At 38.7% G+C, this 13,473-nt stretch overlaps 2 protein-coding genes across 2 annotated transcripts in view; one reads left to right on the forward strand and one right to left on the reverse strand.

Annotated features, from left to right (window-relative positions):
- The window catches only part of LOC140942893 (E3 ubiquitin-protein ligase RNF217-like), a 1,265-nt gene extending 721 nt beyond the window's left edge, over positions 1–544 (forward strand). The window contains exon 1 of the mRNA XM_073391909.1: positions 1–544. This exon is cut by the window's left edge and continues 721 nt beyond it. Coding sequence (XP_073248010.1) covers positions 1–265 — 265 coding nt within the window. The 3' untranslated portion in view covers positions 266–544.
- Positions 545–946: 402 nt separating this feature from the next.
- On the reverse strand, positions 947–13,394 carry LOC140942892 (KICSTOR complex protein kaptin-like). Its single transcript, XM_073391908.1, has 12 exons — positions 13,153–13,394; positions 9,256–9,344; positions 8,426–8,510; positions 8,086–8,140; positions 7,161–7,236; positions 7,006–7,079; positions 5,747–5,853; positions 4,550–4,642; positions 3,747–3,837; positions 2,556–2,691; positions 1,466–1,651; positions 947–1,191 (listed from the first exon to the last, which is right to left on the reverse strand). Exons 1-12 carry the CDS (start codon positions 13,361–13,363, stop codon positions 1,105–1,107), a joined length of 1,290 nt encoding a protein of 429 aa, XP_073248009.1. The 5' UTR covers positions 13,364–13,394; the 3' UTR covers positions 947–1,104.
- Between the last annotated feature and the right edge of the window lie 79 nt (positions 13,395–13,473).

A 13,473-nucleotide genomic window follows, 5' to 3' on the forward strand; every position in this document is an offset into this window, starting at 1 on the left:
CTGCCCGCGCTGTCGAACCCAGTTCTGTTATCTATGCGGCGAGCGCATCGTTCATAGTAGAATTTTGGGGGGTCATTGGAGTATTTACAGTGTTTTAGGTTGCAGATATATCTACAAACACAACCAACCAGTGCAGAGAAAGATAATAAGGGGACTTTTCATGAGTATCGTGTTAACATCGCTGCCTATTTTGGCTGTAATGTTTCTAGCTGTGTCACCAGCATACGGAGTTTATTACTTACACAAGTATATCCGTAGGCACTGATTTCAGCACTGCGTGAAATAATATTGACAAATGTCTTTTTTAATGGAAGCGCTTTTAGCCAGTCGCTGGTTTACAACGTGCCTTCTATTTTCTTATAGTATGCAGGCGCGTAATTTGGTTAGCACGGTAGTAAAATAACGAAAGTATAACTAAGGATAGTTTCTCGACCCCAAGGTCTCGTAAATTGTTTATAGGCCTGTTAACCCACTTCAGAGGGAACCTACCACTCTGACCCGGAACCTGGATATTTCGTGACTTATCACTCTGACCGTTTGAAAACCAAACGTTTCAAATTTACTAACCGATACAACTAAAGCAGTTTTTAGTGTAAATAGCGAATTGTTACGCTTTGTATTTATACGATTCGATTCATCAAACTTTCTTGACCTATGAGAAGCAAAACAAGGGTCCCGGGCGTTGGCCGCGCTCGACGCCTGGCTATATGCAATATATATGCTTTCAGTTCTGATGGGTTGATATGATTGGATTTACCTGTTTTGACTGGTTAGAGTGATAACTTTTTTTTCTTTTTTGGCACACATTTTCCCGCGCTTGACGCCAGGGTAAGTGTACTATAATTGGTTGAGTTCTGATTGGTTGATTTGATTGGTTTTACCTGTTTTGATTGGTTGGAGTATTATAACTTTGGTTTGACTCGTACACATTTCCCCCGCTCGGCTTGACGCCTGGCTGGATTTACTGTATTTTGATTAATTGAAAATAACTTTGTTTTCAATTTGACAGTATTTTGAATTGAAACCGCTCGAACCAAAACCTTCATCAAGTTTCTCAGCACATAATATTTTTAGTTGCACTGTTCATTGGCTTCCATTGATTCCTCAAGTTACTGATTCTTTCTCTTGAGAGTCTTGTAAAGCCGTTTCCTTCATTTTTGAAAGGCTCTCTTCTGTTTTGTTCAAATTGTGCTGAAATGAAGAAAGAAAAGATAAATCGCTTTTGTTTTCTTTTTGTTTTGTTTTTATTGTTTTGTTTTGGTTAACCAGTTGATGTTGCTATTGGATTAAAAAAGTATGATTCAAGACGCTCTCCATGCCTTTCCTTTCTTTGCATACTTAGTGTGGAGGTAAATGGAGGGAAGGCATCCCCCCTCCCCCCCCCCCCCACACACACACCTCCCCAGTGAGCGAGCCATTCCCAGCTCCTCTACAAGTCTGTCTAAATACTACTATTAACACTCACTTGTAACACATGAAGCCCTGATAAAGATGCTACAGCTATCTCCTCCATTCCGTCGTTTGTTAGATCCACGTACTCAATAGCGAATAAAGGATTTGCAAAACTTCTTCTCCAGATTAATTGAAAATCAACGTTACAACAAGACTGCAAACTGCTCTCCCCGCTGATGCACTTGTATACAAGTAATTCCTGTCAGCAAAGAGAAATTAGGTATTAAAATTCCTTGAATCTGCACATATTTTGTGTTAGAGCACCGCTGAAAAACTTGACTTTACTTTACAACCATTTCCATAACCAGCCATTACCCTATTATGGATGGTGTTTAGCAGTATTTTTGCCTGGGGATACCTCCTTAAATTTACTGTTTGTTTCTAGGAAAAAAAAAACAACAACTGTCTAATAGGCGTTGAGAGAGGAACCTCTCCCCTAACTCCCCACCTACCCCTCTCCTAACTGTAAGTTGGTGTCAACGTTGGTTTAGGAGAGGGCGGAGATGGGGAACGGAGAGGGGTATGATCCCAAGGTTGCATTACCTTCAGTAAGAAAAGCTGTTCCTCCCGAGGTGCGGGACGCATTTCCTCCTCTCACGTACTCTGTCCCTTGACCGGCGCGGCTAGAATACACTGAGCGCTTTCTGGGCTTTTGTACAATTAAATACCAGGACCTCTATACGCTGTAATGTTAAATTTTATATTTCTGACCGCGCATTCTTGTAATTGAACCCTCGGGGTGCGACACAAAAGTGTCGTCTGTGATTCAGCCACAAGGCGATGGTAGATCCTGAATTTCTCACCCATTGTTTGTGCTTCTTAGCGAAAAATCAGGGATTCAGCGGGAAAACCGACTCTGTCATAGAGTAGGAGCTAAAGTACAATATAACTGATGACTCGCTCACGGAGAGAGACTCAGAGGGTTACTTTATACCTTGTTACACAGTTAGAAGAAAAAGAACAGTGTTTTAAGTGGCATCTGTGCAGTTATCTATATTCGACTTTCAATAAACTCTTCTCTTTTCCATTGCCCAAACTCCCAGCCCTGACTTTGTATCCCTGCCCTAAGACTTAACTACTCCGAACCGGACCCTTTTCATTACCTGTCCATAGGTCCCTAAAATGACTTCGTTACGCCCGTCCCAGTCTACATCAGCAATGCATGTACATGTCACGCAATCGAAATCATCTGAATCTGGTAACGTTACCATATTTGTAAAGCCTTCATTGATTATATTCCTGTAAATTAAGGACACACATTCGCCACGGAAACTAGGCCGAGTTAGCTTTCGCAAAGACTTTTGAGATCGTCACGAGGGACGCACCTGTCAGCTAAAAGGTGGATTCATCGTGACGTCATTGTTTACATTTCTGCTCATTAGCATACGAGTCATTAACCGATAGATGATGTAGCCTTATATACCAATTAGATGCTAAAATTAAAAGAGCAGCTTAATTTATGCAGTTTGTGCAAGTGACAGCTCTTTGCAAGCAGTAACAAAGAAAGTAGCCACAATTAAAAACTGCAAAATTGCTGGGTGGCAAAACGTTAATAAGCTCATACATTCTTTGTAAATTGGGGTTGTTCAAAAAGAATTTCTCCGAAACTATCTGGTATATCGGGCTCAAATTTTAAGACATAACTGAAATTTTAATGCTCTTTCAATATTCAGAAATTTCATTTGATTAGCTTCATCAGATAATGATCAGATAAGTCTATGCTAATGAGGCAAAAACTGTAAACAAGGATTCGCCTATTGGCCAACCCCAGTAACAGTCCTAAAAGTCTTTGCAAAAGTTAACTCGGCCCAGGTTTACACTTACACAAGACAACTAGATCACCCACTAGAGAACATAACGACCCCACGAAATTACTTTAAATAAGTCGAAGTTTTGCTTGCGCTTGTCCAGGTTTCAAATTTTTAAAACTGTCGTTTCGCGCAAACATCCACCTGGACAAATTCAATTTGTTAAGAAAAAGACGCGTCTCAGAGAAGACGGGTCTTAAAAAAATACGCGAACTTCTCGTTTAAATGGCACAAAAATGTCTTCGCGTATTACCTAAGGCGGCGTAGCTAAGACGCACTTCATATGCTTGTATAAATGGGACAGTTCGTGTCGCCCTCCCTCCCCTCCACTCCACTCATACTCTTCGATCGATAAGGCAAAGCACGGGCCTTGGAGTTCCAAACGAGGGTACCACTTCATGCAAGACATTTATTACAAAGCGTAAATATCTCAGATTGGATTTTTCTCTAATAAAAAGAACAGCTTGTATGAAAACGAATACATACGTAAAAACAACGCTCGCTTCGATAGAACAGCTCACCAACAGGTGGTACTCGGAGATTGGGTCAGTTTCGTCTTCAATGATCTTTTTTTCATCTACGAGGAAGAATATTAGAAAAAAATACAAGAATTAAGTGTTTTCAGGGTGTAGTTGTTCGTTGCCTTGTTACACGTGGCAGTTGGCCAGGGTTAATTGTAACAAAGCAAACAAGTTGTCTTGGTAGCTAACTAACCCTGGATTTGCACTCTGAATTGGCCTTTAGAACAACTCGGCCCAGAAGTCAATAGCTTGTACTTGTTTTCAGTTAATGCTTAGTTTTTTCCTCATACTTAAAGAAACTCTGCTCCACACCGTGTATCTGCAACCAGAGCCAGGTTCCTGGAAAGATACCGAGGATTAATCCTGGGTTAAGTCAAATTTTAAGCACCTCTTTTTGTCGGCGAATATGCAAATGGATTTATGAAATATTTTTGAGCCTTAATTCCAAGGTAGAGTTATCTGATACTCTCAACGATCTAAAGGGAGGCCACAATACAATCGTGAATTAAAATTTAATCCTGAATAAGCATCGGCTTTTAAGAAAGGCCCAGGGACTATACATTGGTACGAGGTCCCAATAAAACAAGGTGTAGCCTTACAATGGATCCCATCCAGGGAGTGGAGGCAATATTGCTAATTCCATAGTGTTAGACGCCACAGATCCCGCGGGATTATCCCTCGAGTACATCCATAGCCTATAGTTACAACTGAGAAACTTAGAAGTTACTTGGAAAATCACCGTAACTATATATAGAAAAATGTTTTTACCATCGATGGCTTCAGTTTTGCAAGAAGTCAGTGAAAATAACTTCACACTTGAAATTGGTCCATCCCGATGCAGACTGTGCTCCTTTACAATATCTGCCAAAGTAACACACCAAAAAGCAAATAAAATAAATAAGTGAGTTTTTCTGCAATTGTTGAAGGATACAGGTGGCAAGATAAAAGAGCATTCCGCTGGTATAATAATTACTAACTAGATCGAGCGGACTTCGAAAAACGTCGAAAAACGGATTTCGTGATTGGCTTGATTTTCAAACAGGAAAAATCGGTGCGAAAATCTATATAATAGCGGTATAAAGAGATTCAAAAGATTTTGTAAAGGCTGCAAATGACAAACTCTGACTCGCACCGCCTTAATTAGACTTGCAAACAAGTGAATCAACGGGGAGGTCAGCGCAGAATATACTGCCACACCTACAGTACAACACTTAGAAAGCTTGATCCATATCGGCACTTGTCCTTTTTTAACATACTGCATACACTTCCAACGTGGTCATGTGCCGTTCACGCCAGGGAAGCCTCCTCCGCGCCTATTTTTTCTCCCCAGGCCACGCTCAGCTCGCTTCGCTCACAGATTTTCTTTTTCACACCACTCCACTTGGGAGCCTGGTCGCAGGCTGACGTACATGTACCAACTCTGACACGTTACACGTGACTGACGATCAACGCAGTTTAATGTGTCTGCAGCAGTTACATTTACAGTGTAACCCTTTTTTTGGCCCTCCGGTTTATCTGTCGGTTCTTGTTCTCCATCATTTTTTTAACGCTCTTTTCTGTTTTGTGTCTTGTTTCCCTTTTTGTTCTCTGTTTTCCGTTTTCTGTTTGATTTTTCGAACTCTTTTTCCACTTTTCTCTTTCTCTTTTTGTTTCGATATCGGTTCCCTTTTCCGTTTCCACTTCCTTTTCCCGGTTTGTTTTGTTGACTTAATTCAAGTCACAAGCACAGGAATTTTATTTCGTTCTCGTAGATCTTGGATGTCAAAGGGCGCCCCGAGCACTGAACGAAGACATGCGAAGTTGCCCGACGTTGTGCGAAGGTTGCCAAAGGTTGCAAGGTGGCCGAAGACGTTCAGGAGAAACCTTGAACTTCAACTTTAAGTTGAAGCGGATAGTCAAGTAGAATTGACGAGAGTAATATGCCAAGTACATTAGAAAGCTAACAATGCTAGAAGAACAACGTACTTGGTTCTCCAGTAAGGTCTGTGACTGCAACTTTAACATAACCATCCTGACATCCCAGAACTGTCACTCGTCTTGACTGCTCAGTTAATACTTCCAACCAGAGAATACTGTATGGAGAAAGACAACATTCTTACTGAGTCTACAGGCCTAGAAGTAGAAACAGTTACATTGACAATCCTGTTACCATGGTCACCCAACAACATTTTCTTGACATGCTGATGACACGTCTACAACCCGGGAAAACTCCTATTGGCTATGTGAAAACCCAGGGGAGTACTCAACAAAATTTTATACGGGCAGGCATCGCCCCGAGTTCCAACCCCTCGCCCTCTTCTATGCCGTTTTTGACCGAAAAAGTACCCCTTTCTTATACCTTCTATTGACAAATGGTACCTCTTTTACATAACTAGTTTAGAATTTTTCATCCCTTTTCACCGCTGTAAATGCACCGTCTTTTAAATATGAATAAATCACTAAACCAGGAACTTTTCTTGTCTTTTTTAAAGCCATAAAATGCTCCTGTTAGCCCTTTTAGATCTCTTACAAACCGAAATGACAGATTTCCAGCGCTTTTTATACTTCAACTAGTGAAATCTCTTCCTTTTCATATACCTAGAGCCTGGAAAAGGTACCCCTTTCAAACAAAACCATCGATCGTGTGTAGGCCATTATAGTGAGTAACCCCCCTCCCTCTTGGGTATGAAAGTGACAGAGATGCTTGTCGTCTTGCTTATGGGTGACAGATTTTGGTCTCACTGAGAGTGTTCAGGTTGGAAGGCCAAAATGGGGACATTTTTTCCCACAAGTATCACTTGTTCGGCATAAAAACATGATGTCATGCTATGTTGGAGTATAAAGCCTTAGCCCAACCAGTGCGTTATTTTACAAAAATGCTGTCATACCATGTTGGAGTGATGTCTCCTGTAGGGATCAAATAAAGCCTGAGCCAAACCCATATTGGTCTTCTTCAGGGGTCAAATAAAGACTTATAAGGCCACGCCCATACCAGTCTCCTTTAAGGGTATACTGCTAATGAAAATTTTCTGACAGGCATCCAGATCTCTTTCACATAGCAGTCACCTCTCTGGAGACTACAAATTCTTTACAGTATGATGGGTTTCAGATAAAACTCATCCAGTCAACAAAGATGATGTATTGGAGGATGTGAAGACAGATACAGAAGTCTGACAGAGTAATTTCAAATGAGTGAAATGAATTGAAACCTTCCTATCTGTGACAGATTACAATAGCAATCTTACTTGCTTGGTAAATTTTGTAGTTCTGGAAAATAGTTTTTCACTGGTTGCTCTTCAAATCTCTTGTGGATCCTATCCTAAAAAAATGGGTAAAGAAACTTTAAAATACTACAAGTTTTGTATCATCTATATCAGTATTTATACAATGATCCACTAACCTCACAGAACATGTGAACACTTTCATCACTTCCACAAAGTAGAAACACAATTTCTCTCCTTCCTTTTATGAATACTCTGTCAATAAGAGAGTCAGAATAATTAGTAGTTTGAAAAGAAAGGGAAAAGGGGCAAACTACAGCAGGACTAGCCCAGTCCATAAAGCCCTTGACGAGATGACAGTTCGGAGGTCCAGACATTCGATTTTTAGAACCCGATCAATACTCAACATGAAGGTAATTGCCTTTGCAAATGGCTGGACCTTTGTGTGGCTTGGATGAACGAGCAAAATGGCAGTATCCCATCTCCAGTAGGAGACATTAAAATAGTGTCCTCAATTAACTAAGTATTTTGTGCCAAATACTTTGACACTCAAATTACCGGTAAGTGCATAATTTTTTTTCTGGAAAACTCAAAGGATATATGATGGAGGAAGGAGAGGAGAGCTGCTTTAGTCATTGTTTCATTATTTTCTTTTTTTTCCTTTGCCTCTTCTCCTTCCCCATTTCTTTTTATAGAATGTTGTGTTTTAAGTTTTGTCCTTGGTTTAAATTCAGTCTTGCTTTGCTTTTCGTAGTAATTGTACGAAGGTGAGTAATAGAAACGATGGGAAAGCAGAAAATTTAAACCAAGGATAAAATTAAACTAAAAATAAAATCCAAAATGATATACTGAAAATACTCTAACCCTATTAATGATTATTAACTAGTTGGCATTGATAATTAAATTTGAGCTACAGCTCAGAATGCTGGTATTTGAATCTCTTTATGGAGGCCAATTTACCCTACCTACATGGTTGATAAAACTGCTTTTTTTGTTCCATCTCACCACTATAAGAACACCACAGTTTCTCAAAACTCAGACCTCAGAAAGATTGAAAGTTATTATAAATAAGAATCAAAAAACAAAATTTCCTTCCAATCTTACTCTGCATGTGTCAACTGAAATGGAACAAAATCCAACTCAAGATGTTGGCAACCTTCTACAAGGAAAACAGGCAAATATTATCAAATGATATATAATTTTTATCTGACTTTATCATAATTATTATAACTATGTCTGGACTTTTTGTTTACAAGACAATAACATTCACCCAATATTCAAAAAAATTTATGCTGGGCAAATGACTCAAATATACCAAATACAGCGTAATTATAAATGTGGCGACAGTTATTATCTTGAACTAGCCAAAGCAAGAGCGAAATAGAGAAATCATAACAAATAAACTATTAATGTGCCTATTTAAGGAGAAACAGAGTCAACTGACCTGCTATACTGTCAAGAGAGAACACTGCTTTGCTTTCCAAAGCTGAATAAATATTCAAAAATTGTTTCTGGTGGCTTCTGGAATTCTGTGGAGATACATTTAATAAATAAACAGGGAACAGGGTTGACTCCTATTTTGTTTTATGGAAGTGGCTTAATTTTTTTACCCCAAAGAGCTGAGGTATGGTGCCAATTCCAAACAAATTTGCTGGCACTGAAAGGTTGTATAATTTATAGCATCCATCATTGGCTTCATAAGTCTAAAAAGGTTATAAGACCTTAGTCATACCAGTCCACAAATCTTAATATAGAGCATGCATGATAAAGCTTGACTAGTCTTTGCTATAAAATAAATATAAAAGATTAAATTGTTGTTCAAATTTTTCATTACTACTCATACCTGTACGTTGTTTTCACAACTCTTATTTAAAGGGGTCTTGACAAACTGCGAGCCAGCGAGCCATGCAAGTCAAGCGAGCCATCAGTAAAAATAAAGAGAAAACAAGTAAAAAGTAAAAACTGCAAATTTACAGATTAAGGGTTGAGCACTGACATAACACTGATTAGGGTTGAGCACTCATTTAAGGGCTAGGGTGCGTGCTGTTTAGGGTTAAACACTTATTTTACAATCCCTTATGGTTAGCTTTCAGTTATTGTTTTCAGTATTACTGTTTTTGATTTTTTTTTTGTATTTTTTTAATGTGTCTTCAATGGACTGCATGGCTTGCTGCAATGGCTTGAGCACATAATTCACGACTCGCATGTCTCGCTGGCTCGCATTAATTTTCATACACACTCATGTATTAAATGTGCCTTATAATATAATATCACCTTCAATAGGATCAAGGATATTCCTACTACAAGTCCTTTACTTGGTTCTGGTCTGTTGAAAGCATCAGTGGAAACAATCTCTGCTGATTCTGGTCATTAATCAAAGTGTCAAATAAAAAAAAAAGACTAGAGATACAATTTTGTGTGAAAATATGCAATCACTTAATTTTGATCTGAATGTTTTCCAACATTGTTCTAATATTTGCTAAATGATTTCTTTTTTTTTACTAATACCAAGTTAATTTATAATAGGCTTATCATGCACTATTCATTATACTGATCTATCTCAGTCTGCTTTTTTGTTGGGGGTGGCTGCTGACAACACTGGGGAAGCAGCAAAAGGCGAAAAAATTTCTTGGCGCTACTTCCCCGTAATAGGCTGATGGGGATGTGCGGCTGAATGGGATTGCATTTTTGCGACTCGGTCAACTCGGACTACGGTCCTAGGACCCTAGTCCTTTTCCTCAAAGTTTGTAAACAGCAAATTAGTTTGTCACCTACCACTTAGACTTTTTATATTTGAAGCTTTAAATGCCGCATTAATAATCCCAGTGGACATGTGATTGCTATACGCATGTACTGTAAACAGGGGTTTCAATAATAAGTTTCAAATAAGCAGTAAAAGCAATCATGGCAATTATGAAATAGGTAGCTATGACCAGAAAAAGGGTTCCACTAGGCTCCATATGATCATGGAATCTATACAGTAAGATGGCAGTAAGAGGACCCACTGGCTTTTACTGAAACAGCCTTCACCATCACCTATTTTCTTTGTGCCTCATGCCTGGGGAGGGGGGGAGTACTCTGGATTTCAAGTGACGGGGATGATCAAACGATTTTTGGGGGTTTGAAATTTTCAATTCCGCAAATTTTTGGGGTAGGAAAATTTGGCAAGTGTTTTTTTGGGGGGGGTGCCTTGATTAAAGTAGGGATTTTTTTTAGGTATTCAGAACAATCTAAAGTTTGTTTGTCTTTTTTTTCATGTTATATCATTTAACTCTTTCTGAAAATTTTTAAGGCTAAGAAATTTGGCATGGGATACTTTGGGGTTAATTTTTGGTCCAGGCATTTGTTTTGGGTTTTGTTGGAAGTCCTAGTGATTTTTTGGGGTTTTGATTTTTGCCCCATTCGATCATTCCTATCTCTTGGGGCCCTCATGGTACACTTGCAGTCATTATTCAATGAAACTCCTGGCCGTAAATAAAGCCACCCTTAGTTTCCATTATCTTTGCATTGTTTGCAAATGCTGCTTATCATTATTGATCCCTGAAATTCCCTTCAGAAGAGAGGATAATTACAGTATTTAACTCAAATTAATTACATTTCGCTTGTACAAAATGTGTCTTGAAACAAGGTCCACTTAATAACCACCCCCTCCCAAGGAGGCTGTATGCTGAATCTTAATCCCTGAGAAAAAAGGTTAAAAGTACCAAAACAGTACCCCTCGTCCCCCTACCCCCTTAGAAACAGCCCATTTTCCTCACCCTGCCCCCCCCCCCAACCCCAAACTCAGAAAAAACGGAAATTCTGTCCCATACCCCTCAGAAATTACCTTTAAAGGCTCTTTGTAAGAAAATACCACCTATGGGGCTTGAGGTCAACAAAAAATGGATCGCGATATGGCCTGGCGCACGCTACTGGTGTACACGGCTAAGAATCTCACATCGTTTGGCTCTTATGAACTTATTAAAACTCAGATCGCATCGATATTTGGCAAGAAGTTAAAGTTTATAAACAGCTCTTCATTGAACATTTTTTTTCTGGTCATAAGATCAAAATAAAATTAAAATATGAAAAATATGGCTCAAAATGGGACCATTTTTTAACAGCTCGCGTAACATTTACAGTCTAACCATGCATATTGTGGGATTTCTCTGTTTCTGTTCATGGTACTTTGGAAAAATTTCTCCACAGAGGTCAGTGACTTATGAGTACTAACTGTATTAAAAATTTATACTGAACATGATCGCAAAACAACAAAGTTTAAAGCGTTTTCAGAAAGATGTTCTGTCTACATCCGATCTCTGTGCAGCGTGAACGTCAATTTAAAAGATTGCTTTTGATTGACTTTCTTTTGTTGTTAAGAGAAGAAATAATAATTTTTGGAATGCTCATAAGTTAAACCTTCCTTATAGACTAACTGTTAAGACTTCGGGAAACCCATTTTTACGGTAAGATCAAATATCTAAGGTTAGAAAGCATTTTTTAAGGTGAAAATTTGTAAACCGTGCGTTGGACCGAAAATCGGATTCTAGTGTGTGCTTTGGCACAAAGATTTTGTGCCTAAAATGTGCCTAAGATGTGCATAAAGTGTGCATTTTAGTTTTGAAAAACGTGCCTAAGCCGTGCCTAAGTTGTGCCCAAACTGTGCCTAATCTGTGCACAAGTTATGCCAAAATATTGAGACACTTGGAAAATCGTGTCCAGGCTATCGAGCTCCACAGCGAAAGAAAAGTGCGCACGGCAGTTATGTCAGTTTTAAGGTTTACGAAGTCTAGAAACACAGTCTAATGACCTTTTTATTCCCTAATAAGAAATAACATGACTCAGAATACGGTTAGAGACAGCAGGGAAGGCCCCGACAAACAGGAAAATGGAATCTTAAACAGGTTAGCGTATTTAAAATAAGTGCTCAGCTCAATTACATGTTGATATAATTTCATCGATTCAAGAATTTCACTGATGTTAAAAAATTTTCAAGTGGGTTTCTTCTCCCCTTCTTAACGGAGCGTTTAGTTGGAACGAAATATTTGTTTCTTCAGGAGGGCAGATTTGCATTCAAATAAAGGTTTAATTGTGATATGACTTATAAAATGACAACGAAAAAATTGATTGCACGCCAATGAGTTTTGAAGCAAAATTGGCACGTCTTATCGATTATTATACGATCAAAGCTTAATTTGCTAACAGAGCCAAAAAACAAAAACAAACAAGCAGCTTGAATTATTTTACTGCTAAGTGTAAATTCTACTTTTTTAGTTAGAGAAATATATTTAAAAAGCAGCCGCATTTTGTTTTAAAAAACAGCACGCGTTGGCATGAAGGTTTCAAATTACCACTTTTCATGTTGTTATGCAAATTCAGGCCAACTTTACCGCGATCACAAAAAGTATTTTCTACAACTTTTAGTGGCTATTTTTGTGCCTTACTTCTTTAACTTTGTCTTTGTTATTATGGCTTCGACTTTCTTTCACGATTTCTTTTAGAAACGAAAGAAAGCCAGTCTATAAAATTGCATGACAATCGAAAAGGTTCAGACCGCATATATCGCGTGCGCGTGTCAATTTCCACTTTATTCTGGGAGTAAACACGGACTGTCGAAGAATACTTTAATTTTCTCGACTTTCGATGTGGCTTAAAACTTACACTTCCTATACTTCTAACTGTATCGTGTTTGATCTGAATTATTTTTGAAATTCGTACCAAGTTTGTTCTTTTTTGCAAGTCGGGTTACAAAGATTTTCAAAAAAGTGCCCAGCGTTGAATATTTGTGCCTAAACCGTGCCTAAACTGTGCCCAAACTGTGCCTAAAATGTGCCTTAGCAATACTTAAAACGTGCCTTAACTGTGCCTAAAGTGTGCCTAATCTGTGCCTTTGCATGTTTTTTTCCCGTGCTTTGGCACAAAAACCGTGCCTTTTCTTGACGGCAAATCGTGCATAAGGCACGGTGTTACGCTCGTGTACACCAGTAGCGTGCGCCAAGCCATATTATACGATTAAATAATTGTAATTTTAGGATCTTCGTAAACGACTGTCAGCCTGGCGTATAAGGAAATTAACCTAACATTAAATCAATATACCTTCAGCATAATAAATACAATTATTTTAAATATATATTTTATGATAAATTAATATTTCCTACCGAAAGTTATTTGTCATTTTCGATTAAAACAAACCTGGAATATAAGTGAAAGGCACTTCTCTTGAGGTTGGTACAAGCGAATTTGATAAATACTCCAAACAAACCACCCTGCCACTGAGAGATGCCAAGAATATTTTGTTTCCTTCTTCCCTGCTTTCTATCTTGGTTAGACCATATATGTTAGTTTGCGAGGGAATCGGAGAGAAATGAATTTCTTCAAAATTCAACTCCTCTCTGTCCGCCATGTTTGTTTTATTGACAGCAACTCGCCCCAGGTTTTCCGAGACTCCTTGTAGTCGTTCCCAAGTCTCTCGCGCATGTGGTCGGCCACTAGAGTTTACAGACCAAATCGTAG

This window comes from Porites lutea, chromosome 7 (genome assembly GCF_958299795.1).
Source record: "Porites lutea chromosome 7, jaPorLute2.1, whole genome shotgun sequence".
NCBI classification, from domain to species: domain Eukaryota; kingdom Metazoa; phylum Cnidaria; class Anthozoa; order Scleractinia; family Poritidae; genus Porites; species Porites lutea.